Source organism: Oncorhynchus nerka, linkage group LG17 (assembly GCF_034236695.1).
Source record: "Oncorhynchus nerka isolate Pitt River linkage group LG17, Oner_Uvic_2.0, whole genome shotgun sequence".
Lineage (NCBI taxonomy): Eukaryota > Metazoa > Chordata > Actinopteri > Salmoniformes > Salmonidae > Oncorhynchus > Oncorhynchus nerka.
This window is the reverse complement of record NC_088412.1, coordinates 30,897,918-30,920,324: the sequence shown is the minus strand read 5'-3', so window position 1 is coordinate 30,920,324 and position 22,407 is coordinate 30,897,918. Positions and strand designations below refer to the sequence as shown.

Genomic DNA, 22,407 nt, shown 5'->3' with positions numbered 1-22,407 from the left:
AATTGTCATTATTACAAATATATAAAAATCAGCCGATTAATGGGTATCTGCTTTTTTTGGTCCTCCAATAATCGGCACCGGCGTTGAAAAATCATTATCAGTCGACCTCTAGTTTTGATGAATAAACAAGTTGAAGATTTGTCGAGACTTGACACCTCACTAGTAAATCAGAATGTGCTCCGTGGCTAAATATGTGGTTGCTTCAAATTGTGTATTTAGGGTCTTTTGTGTGTTGCGTCAATTCCAATTAGAATGTTAATCTGTTATAGCCTAGTTTGTTAAATAACCTACAGAAACAACGTAACAAAATGTAGGCATGTCCCATAGTTGCTGAAAAATATTGGACATGTTTTTGAACAGAAATTGAATGGCATTAATATGGAAATATATTGGTAACATAGCATTCTCACTGACATAAAGCTACTGTAAAATGCATTATGTCTGAGCCATGGGCATACCAAACGCTGTCAATAAGCAAGATTAAATTGAACAACTTGCTTTTAATTAAGCTATGTCTAAATACAGTTACAGCATATAATATTATGCCTAAGGCAACGTAGACTATGGAGGGTTTTACATACAAAAGAGCTGGGGAAATATCCATTATAAAGAGAAAGGTGGAACGTCCACTCACTGTTACATCTCCTATATATGTAGCTATAACCTACAATTGCTGTTGACTGTTGATAGGGCCAGTAGTGACTGCCACTTGAAAGGTCAACAAACAGGCAAATATAGCTTTCAAATGCATTCAGCACCACTGACAGTGATTGGAATTTGACAGTTGGGGCCAACAGAGGAAAGTGTAATTTTTTTGACGAAATTGAAAAAGCATGACCCTCCCATTTTCCTCCGGGTAACAATGGTGTACATTTCTACCGCTCCCTAAGCAGTCTTTTTAAAATAAATGTGTGTTCCTAAACAGGCTTCCTACAGTCAGACAACTTTCATTCAATGTTATCGCGTATAATGAGTCCAAATGTTTCACAGAAGCTGGACAAAAATGATGTTCAATATATATTTTAAAAAGGGTAATGTCTATTTTGCTGCTCGCAATATTTTAAACATTGGTGATGTAATCAAGGCTACTGTGTGCACCACCACTGGCAAAATCGATGCAATATCCAATTGCGTTACCGCTAAGACCCGCTTTTGGTTGGTCTTAAATATCCCTAGTTGCACTTGCTGAAATTGGCATATTGGCGCATATTTTTAAGGACACCCAAGTATTTTCACCCCTCCCACTTCAGCGCAAGCGAGCTGATGAAGTTAGACAGGGAAATTGCCAAACCTGGCTAAAGGGCTGTGAGGCAGTTTTTACTGCCTTTTTTATGACGAAATTGCAAACTAAGGTGCGTTTGACACTTGCGCCTTCTTACCGCCAGCCGAAAATAGAGCCCTATTTCTGACAAGAAATATAGTATGTACAGTGTGTGTGTGTGGTCTATATTACAGGTTTGAAGCAGCTAAGCTGGTGATGCAGTGGTTATGTAACCATGAGGACCAGAACATGCAGAGGATGGCTGTGGCTATCATCTCTATACTGGCTGCCAAGGTGTGTGTGTGTGTGTGTGTGTGTGTGTGTGTGTGTGTGTGTGTGCGCATAATAATGCATTAGAAATGTGTCTACGGTTTGGCCTTTACTAACATTTGTGTGTTTAACTTCAGTTGTCTACAGAACAGACGGCACAGCTGGGAGCAGAGCTCTTCATAGTGAAGGTAAAACTGTTCACTAAACACATTTTACACCCTCCATTCAAACAGCTCCATTGAGTGTACAAAACAGTAGGAACATTTCTCAATTATTGAGTTCCACCCCCTTTTGCCCTCAAAACAGCCTTAATTCGTCTGGGCATGGACTCTACAAGGTGTCAAGCGTTCCACAGGGATTCTGGCCAATGTTGACTTCAATGCTTCCCACAGTTGTGTCAAGTTGCCTGAGTGTTCTTTGGGTGGTGGACTATTCTTGATGCACACGGGAAACTGTTGAGCGTGAAAAACCCAGCAGCGTTACAGTTCTTGACGCACTCAAACCGGTGCGCCTGGCACCTACTTCCATACCCCGTTAAACGCACTTAAATATTTTGTCTTTCCCACTCACCCTCTGAATTGCACACATTCTCAAGGCATAAAAATCATTCTTTAACCTGTCTCCTCCCCTTCATCTACACTGATTTGAAGTGAATTTAACAAGTGACATTAATAAGGGATAGCTTTCACCTGGATTCACCTGTGTCATGGAAAGAGTAGTTGTTCCTAATGATTCTATGCTGTGTACACTTTCCCCTTCTAAATTATTGACCCTTCGCTAAGCCCCACCCCAGAATTCTGGGCAACCAATCGCAGGGCTCCAATGGACAGAGTTTTGTTTTAAATGGCTGAATTAAAAGATCCCAGAAACTTTCCATGTGCATAAAAAGCTTATTTCTTTCAAATTTGGTACACAAATTTGTTTACATCCCTATTAGTGAGCATTATATATCAAGAAGCTGATTAAACGGCATCATTATTACACAGGTGCACCTTGTGCTGGGGGAAATAAATGGCCTCTCTAAAATACAATACTACAGATGGCTCAAGTTTTGAGGGAGCGCGCAATTGGCATGCTGACTGTATGCATGTCCACCAGAGCTGTTGCCAGAGACTTGAATGTTAATTTCCTCTACCATAAGCCACCTTCAATGTTGGTTTAGTGAATTTGGCATTCCGTCCAACGGCCTCACAACCTTCGACCATGTCTAGTCACGCTATCCCAGGGCCTCCACATCCGGCTTCTTTACCTGCGGGTTCATCTGTGACCAGCCACCCGACATTTGATGAAACTGGGGGTTTGCACAACTGAAGAATTTCTGCACAAACTGTCAGAACCCATCTCAAGGAAGCTCATCTGTCTGCTCGTCGTCCTCACCTGGGTCTTGACCTGATTGCAGTTCGGCATCGTAACCAGCTTCAGTGGGAAAATGCTCACCTTCTATGGCCACTGGCATGCTGGAAGTGTACTCTTCACAGATGAATCCTGCTTACAACTGTACTGGGCAGATGGCATTGTGTGGGCGAGCAGTTTGCTGAAGTCAGCGTTGTGAACAGAGTGCCCCGTGGTGGTGGGGTTCTGGTATGGGCAGGCATATGCTACGGGCAACGAACACAATTGCATTTAATCGATTACAATTTGAATGCACAGAGATACCGTGACGAGCTCGCTAGCCACTTAATATAACTTGTTTTCTCAATGTATGTTAATGTTATGAATACAACTCCCATCTGCTGTTGATGTCAGGATACGATTTAAGAGCATTAGTTAGCTCCTAAAGTGGTTATTAGCTTTGACTGCATGCTGACAGTGAATACAGAGACATTCAGTGGCTAGCTACACGACAAACATAATTTACCAGTTTCCCATGAAGCAATTGTCATGACAGTCCACTACAACATTAACAAGGGGTAGTGTATTAGAAACAGAGTTTGAGATCATTGTGAGGGGATTTTACCAGTGGTTGAATGGAGAGTTGGGCTTTTTGGGAAAATGCTGCAACAGTAACAAAAGGACCGGGGCTTAGCGGAGTAACAGCAAGGAGCAACGAGGAGTAACAGCAAGGAGCAACGAGGAGTAACAGCAAGGAGCAAGGAGCAACGAGGAGTAACAGCAAGGAGCAACGAGGAGTAACAGCAAGGAGCAACGAGGAGTAACAGCAAGGAGCAACAAGGAGCAACGAGGAATAACAGCAAGGAGCAACGAGGATAAACAGCAAGGAGCAACGAGGATAAACAGCGAGGAGCAACGAGGATAAACAGCAAGGAGCAACGAGGAGTAACAGCAAGGAGCAACGAGGAGTAACAGCAAGGAGCAACGAGGAGTAACAGCAAGGAGCAACGAGGAGTAACAGCAAGGAGCAACGAGGAGTAACAGCATAGCCTACGTTGCTACCATGAAAAAGACCAAAGCCGGTGGGAGTACCGTTGAGGACAGTGGTGTCTCTCGTTCACAGGTGAATAATCTTTTAAATGAACAAAAATAGTTCTACAAGCAGTTGTTACAACAACAAGAAAATAGTTTCAAGTGTTGTATCCAAATACTGGTGGCGTCAACTAATAAAATAATGGCCGACCTGACCAGAGCGGTCCAGGACCTGAAGAACATTTTGCAGTTGTCCCAGGGTCAGCTCGATGAGTTTAAACAGGAGAAGTCATTGAGAGAGGACATCAGTTCTATATGTGAATCCATGATAATGATGGAGAAATCTTATTATTTAGAGGAACAATCAGGGTGGAACAAGATAGCTGTGGACGGAATTGTAGAATCTCCACGAGACATGGACGGAGTCTGAAGACAAAGTGAGGTAAATTGTCTCGGAGAAACTGAAGATGGAGCATGCCCACAGGACTGGAAAACCCACCACCGACCCAGGTGACAGGCCCGATAGTGGTCATGTTCCTGAGGTTCAAGGACAAGGTATTTGTTCTAGAAAGAGCCAAGAATTTGAGAGGATCTCCTCAACGAGGACTATCCAGAAGCTGTGCACCACAAGAGAAAATAACTTCCTGCCATGAAATGCTGCTAGAGCACGTGGGGATGTTGCTTCCATCCGCTATGACAAGCTCATTGTCCTCCCACCCTCCCAAAAGCCTGGAAGGGATGAGAGAGTCAAGCCTATGGGTTCATAGCTTCAACCCCCACACACACCAACTGATTAATCGACTGCTGATTTTTGTTCTTTCTCTTGCTTTGTTATTTTCCATATTATGTCTATTTCTGAGGCGCTACCCTGGAAAGGGCTGAAAATAACCCATATTAATATATGTAGCCTTAGAAATAAGGTTCATTAAATCAATAACTTGCTAACATCAGATAACATTAATATATTAGTAATTTCTGAGACTCACTTAGATAATTCCTTTGATACAGCAGTAGCAATACAAGGATATAACATCTATATATTAGAGACAGTAATGCTTATGGGGGAGGTGTTGCTATATACAGTGCAATCAACATACAATACCCCATAATGACAAAGCAAAAAATGTTTTTTTTTGTATAAAAAATAAAAATTTCTATCACATTTACAGAAGTATTCAGACCCTTTACTCAGTACTTTGTTGATGCACCATTGGCAGTGATTACAGCCTCTAGTCTTCTTGGGTATTATGCTACAAGCTTGGCACACCTGTATTTGGGGAGTTTCGCCCATTCTTCTCTGCAGATCCTCCTTAAGCTCTGTCAGGTTGGATAGGAGCGTCGTTGCACAGCTATTTTAAGATCTCTCCAGAGATGTTCGATGTGGTTCAAGTCCACTGGCTGGGCCACTCAAGGTGATTTTATTTTATTTACAGTGGGGCAAAAACGTATTTAGTCAGCCACCAATTGTGCAAGTTCTCCCACTTAAAAAGATGAGAGTCCTGTCATTTTCATGCATGGCTTGGTTTTTGCACTGTCAACTGTGGGACCTTATATAGACAGGTGTGTGCCTTTCCAAATCATGTCCAATTCAATTGAATTTACCACAGGTGGACTCCAATCAAGTTGTAGAAGCATCTCAATGATGGTCAATGGAAACAGGATGCACCTGAGCTCAATTTCGAGTCTCATAGCAAAGGCTCTGAATACTTATGTAAATACTTTTTTTTTACAATAAAAAAAAAACATGTTTTTGCTTTGTCATTATGGGGTATTGTGTGTAGATTTTTATTTCATCCATTTTAAATAAGGCTGTAACGTGACAAAGTGGAAAAAGGGAAGGGGTCTGAATACTTTCTGAATGCACTGTATATTAAAAGCCATATCCCTGTATTGCTTAGAAGATCTCATTTGAAGTTTAGATGAGGCAGATTCACATGCCTCATCTAAAGCCTAGTCTTTCGGGATGTTGCTGTAGACCACCAAGTGCTAACAGTCAGTATCTAAATAATGTGTGTGAAATGCTTGATAGTGTATGTGATGTAAACAGAGGTCTACTTTCTTGGGGACCTGAATATTGACTGGTTTTCATCAAGCTGTCAACTCAGTGGGAAGCTTCCCTCTGTAACCAGTGCCTGTAATCTGGCTCAGGTTATTAATCAACCTACCAGGTTGTTTACAAACACTACAGGAACAAGATCATCCACATGTATTTATCACATTTTTACTAATACTGTAGAACTTTGTTCTAAAGCTGTACCCATTGGATGCAGTGATCACAATATAGTGACTATATCTAGGAGGGCCGTAGTTCCAAAACTGGACTAAAATAGTGTATAAGAGATCATTCAAAATATTTAGCTGTGACTCATGTTGATGGTGTAAAACAATATTTGTTGATCTGATGTGATTAATAAGGAGCATCCAGACGCTGCACTTTATGAATTTTTATGAAATTGCTTCTTCCAGTTATTGATAAACATGCACCTTTTTAAGAAACTGACTGTCAGAAGTGTTAAGGCTCCATGGTTTGAAGAGGACTTGTAAAACTATATTTGAAAGAGTTGGGGCAAAAGGAGTAGCTAATAGGCCTGGCTGCACATCTGACTTACTGAGAAATATGTGACTAAACTCAACAAAAAGAAGAAACTGTTATAAAGCCAAGATCAATTAAGTATAAAGAATGGTGGCAAGATCTTTGATGTGCTTTAAATGAAATTATGGGCAGAAAGACAAATTCAACTTTCATCAAATCAGATGTCTTATCACAAAACCATTTGATGTTGCCAATTATTTTAATGATTACTTCATTGGCAAAGTGGGCAAACTTAGGCAGGAAATGCTAACAATGAACAGTGAGAATCCTATTCTTGCATTAAAAAAAAGTGAATGATGAAAGAAAAGCATTGTACGTTTGAATTTTGTAAAGTTAGCGTGGGAGAGGTGGGAAAATTGTTATCTATCAATAATAACAAACCTCTTGGCATTGACAACTTAGATGGAAAGATACTGAGGATGGTAGCTGACTATAGCCACTCCTATCTGTCATTTTTAATCTGAGTCTAAGGTGTATCTCCTCAGCCCTGGAGGGAAGCCAAAGTCATTTCGCTACCCAAGAGGGATAAAGCGTTCTTTACTGGATCTAACAGCAGACCTATCAGCTTGCTGCAAGCTTTTAGCAAGCTGTCGTACAAAATGGTATTTGACCAAATACAATGCTATTTCTCTGTTAACAAATTGACCACAGACTTTCAGCATGCTTATAGAGGACACTCAAAGTGCACAGCACTGATACAAATTTACTGATGATTGGTTGAATGAAATGGATTAAAATAAGATTGTGGGATCTAGATTTGATTTAGATTTCTGTGCAGCCTTTGATTTTGACCATAACCTGTTGAACTTTTATTTAATGGTTTTCAACCTCTACCATATCGTGGATTCAGAGCTATCTATCTAATAGAACTTAAAAGGTTTTCTTTAATGAGAACTTCTCTAATGTCAAACATGTAAGGTGTGGTGTCTCTCCTATCATTGCTATGCAGACGACACACAATTAATCTTCTCCTTTCCCCCTTCTGATGACCAGGTGGCGAATCGCATCTCTGCATGTCTGGCAGACATATCAGTGTGGATGACGGATCACCACCTCAAGCTGAACCTCGGCAAGATGGAGCTGCTCTTCCTCCCGGGGAAGGACTGCCCATTCCATGATCTCGCCATCACGGTTGACAACTCCATTGTGTCCTCCTCCCAGAGCGCTAAGAACCTTGGCGTGATCCTGGACAACACCCTGTCGTTCTCAACTAACATCAAGGCGGTGGCCCGTTCTTGTAGGTTCATGCTCTACAACATCCGCAGAGTACGACCCTGCCTCACACAGGAAGCAGCGCAGGTCCTAATCCAGGCACTTGTCATCTCCCGTCTGGATTACTGCAACTCGCTGTTGGCTGGGCTCCCTGCCTGTGCCATTAAACCCCTACAACTCATCCAGAACGCCGCTGCCCGTCTGGTGTTCAACCTTCCCAAGTTCTCTCACGTCACCCCGCTCCTCCGCTCTCTCCACTGGCTTCCAGTTGAAGCTCGCATCCGCTACAAGACCATGGTGCTTGCCTACGGAGCTGTGAGGGGAACGGCACCTCAGTACCTCCAGGCTCTGATCAGGCCCTACACCCAAACAAGGGCACTGCGTTCATCCACCTCTGGCCTGCTCGCCTCCCTACCACTGAGGAAGTACAGTTCCCGCGCAGCTTAGTCAAAACTGTTCGCTGCTCTGGCCCCCCAATGGTGGAACAAACTCCCTCACAACGCCAGGACAGCGGAGTCAATCACCACCTTCCGGAGACACCTGAAACCCCACCTCTTTCAGGAATACCTAGGATAGGATAAAGTAATCCTTCTCACCTCCCCCCCCTTAAAAGATTTAGATGCACTATTGTAAAGTGGCTGTTCCACTGGATGTCTTAAGGTGAACGCACCAATTTGTAAGTCGCTCTGGATAAGAGCGTCTGCTAAATGACTTAAATGTAATGTAAATGTAATGGTGTACCGCAGAACAGCTCTCTAGGGCCTCTACTCTTCAAAGTTTTATTTAAAAAATGTTTTACCCCATTCTCTCCCCAATTTCGTGGTATCAAAACTCAACCCAACCAAATACAACACCACCAAGCCGTACTACTTCTTGACACAATGCCCACTTAACCCGTAAGCTAGCCGCACCAATGTGTCGGCGGAAACACTGTGCACCTAGCGACCTTGTCAGCATGCACTGCGCCCGGCCCGACCTAGATATTTTGTGTGTATGTATTGATAAGTAGGCTGTGTGCTGTTTTTACATTCATGAAGTTCTGACCTTGAGCTGTTCTTGTCTTTTAATGTTCTGTATTATGTCATGTTTTGTGTGTACCCCAGGAAGAGTAGCAGCTGCTTTAGCAACAGCTAGTGGGGATCCTAATAAAATACCAAAAAGGGTCAATTGCTGTTTGCAGGGTGTAAAAAAATCAATAATAATAATTTTAAGACTGTAATGTTCACCATCTCTATCCTACTTCACTCTTTCTACCCCCTCTCTCTCTCTTCGCTGTATCTGTCTGTCTCTCACTCTGTGTGTGTCTCTCTCTCTCTCTCTCTTCTCCCCCCCTCTGCAGCAGCTTCTCCACATTGTGCATCAGAAGGCTACCCAGGGCGTGGTGGACGCCACCCTCAAGTTCACACTGAGCGCGCTCTGGAACCTCACTGACGAATCACCAACCACCTGCCGCCATTTTATAGAGAACCAGGGACTGGACCTGTTCATCAAAGTACTGGAGGTAGTACACACACACACTCGTGATGCACAGGTTGACTCATAACCCACAGTCCCTGTAGTTATATCCACGGGTGGGTTAAGGGTCATTAAATAGTGTGTGGAAAAAGGGTGGCTGGGTGGGTTGAATAAAGGGAAAACATCTTAAAGAATCCATAAATGTATCATTCTTGTGCAATTTACATCTATAGGCTATAGCCTAAAATAATGAAAGAAAAACTTGTCTGGCATTAGTGCGTAAGGCTAAACTTGAGGCCCAAACTGTACGCACACCAAATAGCCTACACGCCAATCACCAATTTTTTTTTAACCTTTATTTTACTAGGCAAGTCAGTTAAGAACAAATTCTTATTTTCAATGACGGCCTAGGAACAGTGGGTTAACTGTGGGTTAACTGCCTGTTCAGGGGCCCAAATGCTTTTGGGAACGGGCAGAAAAAGTTAATTAACATCGATCCACAGGGGCAAAGAGGACAATGTCGGAGTTTAATTCAATAAGAGAAAAGCTGTTATGTGTGATTGTGAGGCACTATACAAATTCAACAGTCACAAGATGTGGACTTCAAATAGGCCTATGGCATGTCAAGGTAAATGTAACCTACTGTTCAGATGGGTTGAATGGAAACTGATATCTGGACACTGACTGTACGTCTATAACTTATCATATAGCCTTATTATTAACTCCTGCAGAATTAAGCATTTCTTGCAGTAAAATTATACACTAAATGGAGGCAACATTTTTACTCGGGAACCGGAGTGCAAAAATATGATTTCTTTCTTTCAGCATCTTAAGAGAATGCACATGTGCAGTTAGCACCTCTACAGGTATATCTATCTTCATCAGCGTCATAACAGCTGATTTAGTATTTCAACCACTAAAATATGCATCCAAGCCGAACTGAAATGTTATCAGAAACATGTTGGGTCGTTTTTCACAGCTTTCTATTTCCTTACTACCGGTCAAACTGATGTCATTTGGCGGCAGGTAGCCTTGTGGCACGTTGGACTAGTAACCGAAAGGTTGCAAGATCGAATCCCCGAGCTGACAAGGTAAAACATCTGTCCTTCTGCGCCTGAACAAGGCAGTTAAACCACTGTTCCTAGGCTGTCATTGTAAATAAGAATTTGTTCTTAACTGACTTGCCTAGTTAAATAAAGGTTAAATAAAAAAATGTATTAAAAACAAATTTGCACAGAGAATCTCTGAAATTATAAGCAGTCATCTCAACATCTCAATGCATTTTCTATATTGGCGGGATTGCAGTGGCGTGCCGTGGGCCTGAGGCCTGGGCCTTCCGTGAGGTCCTACACAGTCCCACACAAATGAATCCACCTCTTATTACCATCATTATGATGCCATGGCTCTAGACACTATACATTTAGACAGAAACGCAGTATAACCAGGCGTCACCCAAAAACATGACACAATCAATGAGTCTTAAATATTTCCCTATTTTTCTTCACCTTTTCATTGTGCAGCTCCGTTGCCCTGCGCGCTTGTTCGTTGAGCTGTAGATCCACTCGGGTGTCCCCAAAAGTTTTCAAAAGCACCATTGCTTGTAAGTGCCCAGCCGTACTTTGGTGTCTCATTGCTGCCTTGGTTAGACAACTCAAGTTTGCAAAGCCAGTGTGGCTCCAAACACCAAATCCAAAGCATTCCCAGCAGTACAGTTTGCAGTGCTTCTCGGAGCCTGTGAGCCATTGATAGCGCTCGTAGTTGGAACTTTGAAAGTGGCGAACGAACCCCTTTCCCGCCTGTGACAGGCTTTGTAGCGTGGGCGTCGGGCGACCTCTCCTTACAATGTCTAACTTTTCTTGAAAAGTTTGTCTTGAGAATGGCGTTAAATTATATCCTCAACCAAATCGATATCTTCTCCTCCTTCCGCCATTGTGGGTTGAAAAAACAGCCTAGTAGTACGCAAATTAATTTGTTTATCAAATTCAGTTTCCTAGTTCTGAGGTTCTGCATAGACCTGCCCATAGGACCTGCCTCTCAATATTGGTAATCCAATCAAAAGACGTGCACGCACTACGCCTGCTAGCTGGCTCCTGTGTAACACTGGAGCCAGCCAGCAGGCGTACAATACCCAACTCTAAAGCTGATTGGTTGACACTAAATTTTTCTTTCCATTCACTTCAAACTACAAGCGCCCGGCACTGTTGATTCTGAAGGCCTGAGGGCAGATTTTAGACCCTTGGCAACTCATGATGGCTGAATATGATTGGATAAAAGATCTAACATAAAGACCAGCCCTCCAAATCTCAACCTGGGGCTGGAAGCAGTGCAACCAAGAGGAAAGCTATGAAATGAAGAGTATAACTCTTACTCTGGGGAATAATTGAATACATATTTGTGGGAAAATATATATATTTTTAAATTATATTCTGATGTTGTTTAGGCCAGCAGAGAAGGCCTTGCTGGCCCTGACGGCCCACCACTGCGGGATTGTCACTATCACACATTGCGTCAGTGTCTACCCGTCATTCAGTGCAGGTGAAGCTTTTGAGCCCCACATTTTTGGAAAAAATAAACATGGTCTCTTTTTTGCTTTCTTGAGTAAGGCAGCTCCAAAATGCAGGTGTTTCAGCCTAGCTCAGTGCTTTCTGTGGTGGTGGGGCAGCCAGCAGAAAATATGGAGCTTAGGGGTTGGTAATGTTCTCTAGTTAGGCCATGATTAGCACAGTGTTCTGTCACTCATGGGGACACTACGTCACCACAAACTCTACAGGGAGAGCTCGGAATTCAAGCCCTTTGGGTGCTGCCATATATTTACATTAGAAGTACCCATCCAACAAGGCTCAAGGTCATTGCCCGCAAATAAAATGACATCAAATCACGTTATATCTACCGTAAGTTTGATTGGACTGATCATGTAAACATTATGCTTTCAAAATATTAGCTAGCAGTTATCACCATGAATCAAGTCAATCTACTTGCAAATCCTTTTTAATCTTTGTCATGATAAATTATAGATAAAAAGTATCGGCCATTGGACATAAACTTCACACAACAAGTTGGAAATCGCAAATTCAACAGTGAGTGGTTTGGAAGGAATCAGTGGCTAACTGCAAGCATTGCAAAGCAATCACTAACCTGCTATTCAGTTCAGTGGGTGTGTGGTTCCAAGTCTGGGTTTCAGGGTCTCTGTTCCAAACTTAAAATTATGAACATTCAACATTGACCATGCTGTCAATCCAGCATGATTTCTGCCGCGCTCAAAACACCTGTTAACTCGGAACTGGGAAATCTAACTTCAGTGAGTTCAAGACAACTGCGTACTTGGGGGAAAAACTAGCTCTGACTGGGAAAATACGTTTTGAACGGTCATTCAACTCGGAATTGTAAGTCGGGAACTCGGGCCTCTTTCTAGCGCTACGACCTGAAGATCACTGAAGTCATCATAATTCGACCTTGTTTTTTTCAGAGTTCCCAGTTGTCTTGAAAGCACCATAAATCCAGAGAATGTCAGACTTTGATGACAAAGTTTGGTGACAAAATTTGCCCACGAAGGACCGCTGCGCCACCTTCCTGTTCAAGTGAGCACAGCACAACAAGGTCACAAATGTCTTGTATGCTGCTGCATAAATTATGTAATATGCCAGGGAGATAGTATTACTTCCTTAGTTACAGTATACATAAGTGTATGTTGTGTAGTAAGATGTTAGTAGCCCATGTGCCTCACCCTAATAATTTGGTCTATTTTCCCCTCTTAATTTCGCCTACTGTTCTGACTTGGAGGTGCACATGTAGCCTATAACCTGTTTTTAGAGAAATGTAATGATGGAATATTGTGAGAGCTTTCATTGTCTGCTTATATGCCCCCTTTATTTATCCTACGGTTCTGACTTGGTATACAGGGAGAATACTGTAAGAACGGGCCAAGTTCTGAATTCTGTTGCTCTACATTTCAAAAGATCTGAAGAAGTAGTTATATTGACAATGTCCGTCCTAGCTCGCTTATTAATGTGTTAAGAGGCAATCCGTAATTTCAATTATCTGCTTGTCGTCCTGCTATGCCATAGCAGGACGACAAGCAGATTGAAGAGCATGCACTTAATTTTACTTGCATTTATAAGCAGTTGGAGGCCTCAGAAGGGGTGTTGTATGGCATTGAAGCTCGTTTGAAGGTTTGTTTGCACGGTGTCCAAAGAATGGCCGGATGTATACAGAATGGTGTCGTCTGCATAGAGGTGGATCAGAGAATCACCAGCAGCAAGAGCGACATCATTGATATATACAGAGAAAAGAGTCGTCCCGAGAATTGAACCCTGTGGCACCCCCATAGAGACTGCCAGAGGTCCGGACAACAGGCCCTCCGATTTGACACACTGAACTCTATCTGAGAAGTAGTTGGTGAACCAGGCGAGGCAGTCATTTGAGAAGCCAAGGCTGTTGAGTCTGCCAATTTAATAATGCGGTGATTGACAGAGTCAAAAGCCTTGGCCAGGTCGATGAAGAAGGCTGCACAGTACTGTCTTGAGTTGCACCCCCCCCCTTTTTCCCTCAAACAGCCTCAATTCGTCGGGGCATGTGCTCTACAAGGTGTCGAAAGCGTTCCGCAGGAATGCTGGCCCATGTTGACTCCAATGCTTCTCATAGTTGTGTCAAGTTGGCTGGATGTCCTTTGGGTGGTGGACCATTCTTGATACACATGGGAAACTTTTGAGTGAAAAACCCAGCAGTGTTGCAGTTCTTGACACTCAAACCGGTGCGCCTGGCACCTACTACCATACCCCATTCAAAGGCACCTAAATCTTTTGTCTTGCCCATTCACCCTCTGAATGGCACACATACACAATTATTTAACCTGTCCCTTCCCCTTCATCGACACTGATTGATGTGGATTTAACAAGTGACATCAATAAGGAATCATACCTTTTACCTGGATTCACCTGATCAGTCTATGTCATGGAACGAGCAGGTGTCCTTAATGTTTTGTATGCTCAGTGTAATGGTCGGGCGATTGCAGGTGGGTTATTTAGCAATTGCGGGTGGGTGCAAGTGAACAAACACACACTACACACACACTCACAGACCCTAGAGCTGTTTATCTAAGTGCTAGTTACGCTCTCTCTGTCACCCTAAAGTGTAAGCTGACTCACTCATGCCTCTTTCTTTTCCTCTTTCTTTCTCTCTGCAGTCATTCCCCTCTGAGTCTTCCATCCAACAGAAGGTGTTGGGGCTGCTGGTGAGTCATAGTGAACCCTGAATGAATGCGTGTATTTATTCTAGTGGACATCCAAGCCTGGTAGCCCTAGTTGGCCAGAGTGCATAGGGGGGTGTTTCTGGACAGGGTCTTAGTGAATTCAGCTGAAGCTATACTGACAATACCGTTGTTTTAGTGTTTGAATCGTCCTGTTTGAAGTGATGTAGAACAGTGGAGGAGCTGACTTTGTGGCTCTGCCTCTCCTTAGAATAACATAGCGGAGGTTGGGGAGCTGCATGTGGAGCTGATGGTTCAGGGCTTCCTGGATCACATCTGCTCCCTGCTCCACAGCCCTGAGGTGGAGGTGTCCTACTTCGCTGCTGGGATCCTGGCCCACCTCACCTCCAGAGGAGAGGCTGCTTGGACACTCAGTATCACACTGAGGTCTGACCTGCTAGAACAACTGGTGTGTGGTGTGTGGGGGCGTCTGTGTGCGCGTCTGTGTGCACGTCTGTGTGCGTGTCTGTGTGCGTGTGTTCACGTATGTATGTTGTCAAAGTGAGTTGTAATGTTATCCCACCACCTTCATGTGTTCATAAATGTGGCTCATGTTCTGTGTCTCTCTCTCTCCCCTCTAGCACTCTACCATCCTGAAGTGGCCGACACCAGCGTGTGAGATGGTGGCCTACAGGTGAGACCCCAGAACACACCTTTACAACCCCATACACTCGCAAAAGGAGAGGAATTACACTGTAAAGTATTGAGATGCAGCCTGAGTGTTAATGATCTCCTCTCTCCTCCACCTCTCATCCCTCTTTCCCTGTAGGTCCTTTAACCCTTTCTTCCCCCTGTTGGAGTGTTTCCACACCCCAGGAGTTCAGCTGTGGGCGGCCTGGGCCATGCAGCATGTCTGCAGCAAGAACGGTGAGACACATCCCCCTATCTGCCTGTCTCCAGTGTAGAACGGTGAGACACATCCCCCTATCTGCCTGTCTCCAGTGTAGAACGGTGAGACACATCCCCCTATCTGCCTGTCTCCAGTGTAGAACGGTGAGACACATCTGCCTGTCTCCAGTGTAGAACGGTGAGACACATCCCCCTATCTACCTGTCTCCAGTGTAGAACGGTGAGACACATCCCCCTATCTGCCTGTCTCCAGTGTAGAACGGTGAGACACATCCCCCTATCTGCCTGTCTCCAGTGTTGAACGGTGAGACACATCCCCCTATCTGCCTGTCTCCAGTGTAGAACGGTGAGACATATACACATCCCCCTATCTGCCTGTCTCCAGTGTAGAACGGTGAGACATATACACATCCCCCTATCTGCCTGTCTCCAGTGTAGAACGGTGAGACACATCCCCTATCTGCCTGTCTCCAGTGTAGAACAGTGAGACATATACACATCCCCCTATCTGCCTGTCTCCAGTGTAGAACAGTGAGACATATACACATCCCCCTATCTGCCTGTCTCCAGTGTAGAACAGTGAGACATATACACATCCCCTATCTGCCTGTCTCCAGTGTAGAACAGTGAGACATATACACATCCCCTATCTGCCTGTCTCCAGTGTAGAACGGTGAGACATATACACATCCCCCTATCTGCCTGTCTCCAGTGTAGAACGGTGAGACACATACACATCCCCCTATCTGCCTGTCTCCAGTGTAGAACAGTGAGACATATACACATCCCCCTATCTGCCTGTCTCCAGTGTAGAACAGTGAGACATATACACATCCCCCTATCTGCCTGTCTCCAGTGTAGAACAGTGAGACATATACACATCCCCCTATCTGCCTGTCTCCAGTGTAGAACAGTGAGACATATACACATCCCCTATCTGCCTGTCTCCAGTGTAGAACGGTGAGACACATCCCCCTATCTGCCTGTCTCCAGTGTAGAACAGTGAGACATATACACATCCCCCTATCTGCCTGTCTCCAGTGTAGAACAGTGAGACATATACACATCCCCCTATCTGCCTGTCTCCAGTGTAGAACGGTGAGACACATCCCCCTATCTGCCTGTCTCCAGTGTAGAACAGTGAGACATATACACATCCCCCTATCTGCCTGTCTCCAGTGTAGAACGGTGAGACATATACACATCCCCTATCTGCCTGTCTCCAGTGTAGAACGGTGAGACATATACACATCCCCTATCTGCCTGTCTCCAGTGTAGAACGGTGAGACATATACACATCCCCCTATCTGCCTGTCTCCAGTGTAGAACGGTGAGACATATACACATCCCCTATCTGCCTGTCTCCAGTGTAGAACAGTGAGACATATACACATCCCCTATCTGCCTGTCTCCAGTGTAGAACAGTGAGACATATACACATCCCCTATCTGCCTGTCTCCAGTGTAGAACGGTGAGACATATACACATCCCCTATCTGCCTGTCTCCAGTGTAGAACAGTGAGACATATACACATCCCCCTATCTGCCTGTCTCCAGTGTAGAACGGTGAGACATATACACATCCCCTATCTGCCTGTCTCCAGTGTAGAACGGTGAGACACATACACATCCCCTATCTGCCTGTCTCCAGTGTAGAACAGTGAGACATATACACATCCCCTATCTGCCTGTCTCCAGTGTAGAACGGTGAGACATATACACATCCCCTATCTGCCTGTCTCCAGTGTAGAACGGTGAGACATATACACATCCCCCTATCTGCCTGTCTCCAGTGTAGAACAGTGAGACATATACACATCCCCTATCTGCCTGTCTCCAGTGTAGAACAGTGAGACATATACACATCCCCTATCTGCCTGTCTCCAGTGTAGAACAGTGAGACATATACACATCCCCCTATCTGCCTGTCCTGTCGGTGAGACACATCCCCTATCTGCCTGTCTCCAGTGTAGAACAGTGAGACATATACACATCCCCCTATCTGCCTGTCTCCAGTGTAGAACAGTGAGACATATACACATCCCCTATCTGCCTGTCTCCAGTGTAGAACAGTGAGACATATCTGCCTGTCACATCCCCCTATCTGCCTGTCTCCAGTGTAGAACAGTGAGACATATACATCCCCATCAGTGTAGAACAGTGAGACATATACACATCCCCTATCTGCCTGTCTCCAGTGTAGAACAGTGAGACATATACACATCCCCTATCTGCCTGTCTCCAGTGTAGAACAGTGAGACATATACACATGCCTGTCCCTATCTGCCTGTCTCCAGTGTAGAACGGTGAGACACATACACATCCCCTATCTGCCTGTCTCAGTGTAGAACAGTGAGACATATACACATCCCCTATCTGCCTGTCTCCAGTGTAGAACAGTGAGACATATACACATCCCCTATCTGCCTGTCTCCAGTGTAGAACAGTGAGACATATACACATCCCCCTATCTGCCTGTCTCCAGTGTAGAACGGTGAGACATATACACATCCCCCTATCTGCCTGTCTCCAGTGTAGAACAGTGAGACATATACACATCCCCCTATCTGCCTGTCTCCAGTGTAGAACGGTGAGACATATACACATCCCCCTATCTGCCTGTCTCCAGTGTAGAACGGTGAGACATATACACATCCCCCTATCTGCCTGTCTCCAGTGTAGAACGGTGAGACACACGTACCACTATCTTAAAGTTTCTATAATTGATGTGAGTGTAATCTTTCTGAACTCCTTCAGCCCCTCGGTACTGCAGTATGCTGCTGGAGGAGGGAGGTCTGCATCAGTTGGAGAAGGTCCAGACACACCCTGACACCCACGCAGACGTCATGCGATTGGCCGAGAGCATTCTGGAGAGCCTGCAGCGCCACCAAGCTCGCACCAGGCAGACCACACAGACACACACACACACCCGCTGCCCGCTACAACCCCACACACACAAAGGTGAGACACACACAATTATTTGAAGTGTGTTATTTCAGAACATGTTAAAAGTCATGTTAAAATGTTTCTGTTTTCCTCCTCCAGAGGGTGACAAGCCCTGATCAGAACCTATCCCACTGCTACCTTCAGGACAAGAGGCCATTGAAAGTGTATGTGTGTGCGTGAGTGCGTTCATTAGACAGGGGTGAGGACGGACACCTTGTCACCCCCCATCCTGTCTGAAGGTGGTGCTATAAAGTGAATGAGAGGACAGAAACTATGCATTTCTTTGCACACACACCTTGCTATGTTTTCTAGAGTTTGGTAAGCAAAAGTAGTACTATGTGGCTACTTATGCGTGCTACTGATAAGTAAATTAATATTATGGAAAACAAAATGCTAAGAAAATAGTTGTTGGTTAAAAACACTAAGGTCGATGTCTATGCCCCCACGTAAATCTATTTATAATGAAATAATCACCATAAAAATCTGTTAATTTAAACTACAGAAGTTTTTTTGCATTTGATGCATCTCAATCCACCACATCCACCTACAGTACCAGTCAAAAGTTTGGACACACCTACTCATTCAAGGGTTTTTATTTATTTTTATTATTTTCTACATTGTAGAATGATAGTGAAGACATCAAAACTATGAAATAACACATATGGAATCATGTAGTAACCAAAAAAGTGTTAAACAAATCTAAATATATTTGATATTCTTGCCTTAATGACAGCTTTGCGCGCACTTTCTCTCAACCAGCTTCACCTGGAATGCTTTTCCAACAGTATTGAAGGAGTTCCCACATCTGCTGAGCACTTGTTGGCTGCTTTTCCTTCACTCTGCAGTCCAACTTATCCCAAACCATCTCGATTGGGTTGAGGTCGGGTGATTGTGGAGACCAGGTCATCTGATGCAGCAATCCATCACTCTACTTATTGGTCTAATAGCCCTTACACAGCCTGGAGGTGTGTTGGGTCATTGTCCTGTTGAAAAACAAATGAGAGTCTCACAAAGTGCGAACTAGATGGGATGGCGTATCGCTGCAGAATGCTGTGTTAGCCATGCTGGTTAAGTGTGCCTTGAATTCTAAATAAATCAGTGTCCCCTGCAAAGCACCATCACACCACCTCCTCCATGCTTCACGGTGGGAACCACACATCCAGAGATCATCCTTTCACCTACTCTGCGTCTCACAAAGACACAGTGGTTGGAACCCAAAATCTCAAATTTGGACTCATCTGACCAAAGGACAGATTTCCATTGGTGTAATGTCCATTAAGTGTATTTATTGACCCAAGCAAGTCTCAACTTCTTATTGGTGTCCGTTAGTAGTGGTTTCTTTACAGCCATGAAGGCCTGATTCACGCAGTCTCCTCTGAACAATTGATGTTGAGATGTATCTGTTACTTGAACTCTGTGAAGCATTTATTCTGAGGCTGGTAACTCTAATGAACGTATCCTCTGCAGTGGCGTTAACTCTGGGTCTTCCATTCCTGTGGTGGTCCTCATGAGAGCAAGATTCATCATAGCGCTTAATGGTATGGTTTTTGTGACTGCACTTGAAGAAACGTTAAACGTTCTTGAAATTTTCCAGTATGACTGACGATAATGTCTTAAAGTAATGATGGACTGTCGTTTCTCTTTGCTTATTTGATCTGTTCTTGCCATAATATGGACTTGGTCTTTTATCAAATAGGGCTATCTTCTGTATACCACCCCTACCTTGTCACAACACAACTGATTGGCTCAAACGCATTAAGAAGGAAAGAAATTCCACAAGTTAACTTAACAAAGGTACACCTGTTAATTGAAATGCATTCCAGGTGACCTCATGAAGCTGGTTGAGAGAATGCCAAGAGTGTGCAAAGCTGTCATCAAGGCAAAGGGTGGCTACCTTGATGAATCTCAAATATATAAAGTATATTGATTTGTTTAACACACTTTTTTGGTTACTACATGATTCCATCTGTGTTATTCCATAGTTTTGATGTCTTCACTATTATTCTACAATGTAGAAAATAGTACAAATTAAGAAATATCCTTGAATGAGTAGGTGTGTCCAATCTTTTGACTGGTACTGTATGTAACACTAACGCATTTGCGGTGAAAGGTGACTGAGTGAGAGCAGTATTTGTCAGACTGAGACATCCCAAAAATCGATCTTCTGAGAAATTGGTCTGTAGCGTCCGACCGGTTTGGCCTACAAAACTATTATGACACCTCTATGGAAAGATGAGACCTTCACGAACACCAGGGTGTTCTCTGTTTTGCGCTTCGACCCCTGCAAGCGTCTTGGGACTCGTCAGAAGTCAGTACAGCCGATCTGCCAACTTCTGTTTGTAGCGTCCGAACAGTTTGGGCTACACATTAATATGACCCATCTGTGTAAAAGTGAGACTCTCACAAACACGTTTGCAGCATCACAAGACAAGTCTGAAGGTCCCTCGGTACCAGTTGAAAAGAATTATGGAAATATATATGGAATCTGTTTGGTGACAAAAATAAGGGGTTAAATACTTGGGGGGGTTGAGAGTCCAGCTCCTCTTATTGGCTGATTAAGTAATATATGTGCATGACAATGTGATTTCCCAGCATGCTTGAGTTTGTCTGAATTATTATGTTTTGATTTTTCCAGAAGCTTAGGTCTATTATTTGGACACCAGTGAGTTTGTAGCAGGACATTGACGTGGAGGTCCATAGTGTACACATCTTTTCAGTCTGGTAGTTAATTGATTCATGTAAATGTGTCAATTATTTGATGGATCAATTAAAAAGCCACGGTCCCAGGTCTGAATCAGTCCCTGATTAGAGGGTTAGGTGATGAAAATCAGCAGTACTGTGGACCTCCAGAATTTGAGTTCTTCTGAATTATGTTAATAGAAATTATGTTGGGAAAGTAAATATGGTTTCCCCTGTGGACACAAATGGCAAATATATTGGTCAATATTTAGAATACGACTTTGTACAGTATGAAGGCAATTTTTTTCTTGAGAGTCCTGTATATTTCTGTATGTGGATCCGTGTATGGGTATAGGTGAGTGTGTGTTTGCTGGTTGTGTCTTTGTACTAGTGTCAGTACATTCAGGAGCATGTATGAGGCTGAGTGTGAGGATTCTATTTTGTACATACCTGGATTGGGGGAGATTAAACTACAATCGTTATAAGGAAATGTTTAAAGTGTTGCACGCAAACAATAATACAAGTCTTTGGTTTATTTCCAAATGAGGTACTTAATGGAACAAAGGAGTCAAAACTGAGGAGGGAATTCTGGAGCAGAGAGTAGCTCAATCCCAAATCGACCCATAGCCCCTACCCTTTAGGCACTTAATTTAGATGTAAAATAATTGAATAGGTGTAAGAAATGTCAGGTTCCCCACCTTGCTCTCTGAATTTTCACCATATTGCTCAACCCCACAGTCCTTTCAGATGTACACAAGAAGTGCATGAGTCAATTTGGAATTGTATCTTGATTGCGCTCTCCCATCAGGGCCTTGTTCAGTAGGTACAACGTTATGGAATGTTCTGAATCAGAAATGCACTGTGGAACAGACATGAAGAGTAATGGAATCATGTCTGCTTTATTCATGGCAATTCTATCTGCAACGTTCTGAGCGTGATCCTTGTTGTGATAATGCTATAGGCTACTGCCTTCATTCTCTACGCAACTGAGGCTGACATTACATTTCATGGCTGCTGGCAAATCACAACATGCTCAATTTCAATCAGCCTACACATTGTATGTGCTTGCTACTGCTGCATGGGTCATACTATCCCTTCTCTATGGCATCAAAGGCAATGTACAGAACTGATTTGTGAACTAAATGGATGTCATAAGGTGAATGCACCAATTTGTAAGTCGCTCTGGATAAGAGCGTCTGCTAAATGGACTTAAATGTAAATGTTAAATGTCTAAAGTCAGCATCCTAATTTACATATTGACAGAATATGAAATGTGAGTTTGCATCCTCACTGTGATTGAAGCTGTGGGAAAGTTTAGTCTTGTCTGTACATTCCCCTAATGTGACAGTCAGTTTCTTCTTTCAGTGTGGGTATTTCATGAAACTGGGGGCAGAGTGGATCTAAGGGGAAGCATTTGCAAATGCTGCTGCTGAGGGTCATGTTTTCATGTTTCTGAAATAAAGAATGTACACCCCCCATCGGTTGTAAACGAGTACTGTATCTGTATCCCTTTATCGCAAACACTTATCCTTG

At 43.6% G+C, this 22,407-nt stretch overlaps 1 protein-coding gene across 5 annotated transcripts in view; it reads left to right on the top strand.

Annotated features, from left to right (window-relative positions):
• LOC115145066 (protein zyg-11 homolog) overlaps nt 1-22,350 on the top strand; it is a 30,279-nt gene extending 7,929 nt beyond the window's left edge. For 2 of the 5 annotated variants that reach the window (XM_029686302.2, XM_065003107.1), the window contains 9 exons: nt 1,456-1,555; nt 1,669-1,719; nt 9,040-9,201; nt 14,338-14,385; nt 14,612-14,809; nt 14,982-15,034; nt 15,170-15,267; nt 18,007-18,210; nt 18,295-22,350. In XM_029686302.2, the coding sequence (XP_029542162.1) occupies nt 1,456-1,555; nt 1,669-1,719; nt 9,040-9,201; nt 14,338-14,385; nt 14,612-14,809; nt 14,982-15,034; nt 15,170-15,267; nt 18,007-18,210; nt 18,295-18,311 (931 nt within the window). In that variant the 3' untranslated portion in view covers nt 18,312-22,350. Of the gene's footprint in view, nt 1-1,455; nt 1,556-1,668; nt 1,720-7,481; nt 7,726-9,039; nt 9,202-14,337; nt 14,386-14,611; nt 14,817-14,981; nt 15,035-15,169; nt 15,268-18,006; nt 18,211-18,294 lie in introns of those variants that run through there. The other 3 variants (XM_065003108.1, XM_065003109.1, XR_010459433.1) reach the window with 3 other exon arrangements.
• The last annotated feature ends 57 nt before the right edge of the window (nt 22,351-22,407 follow it).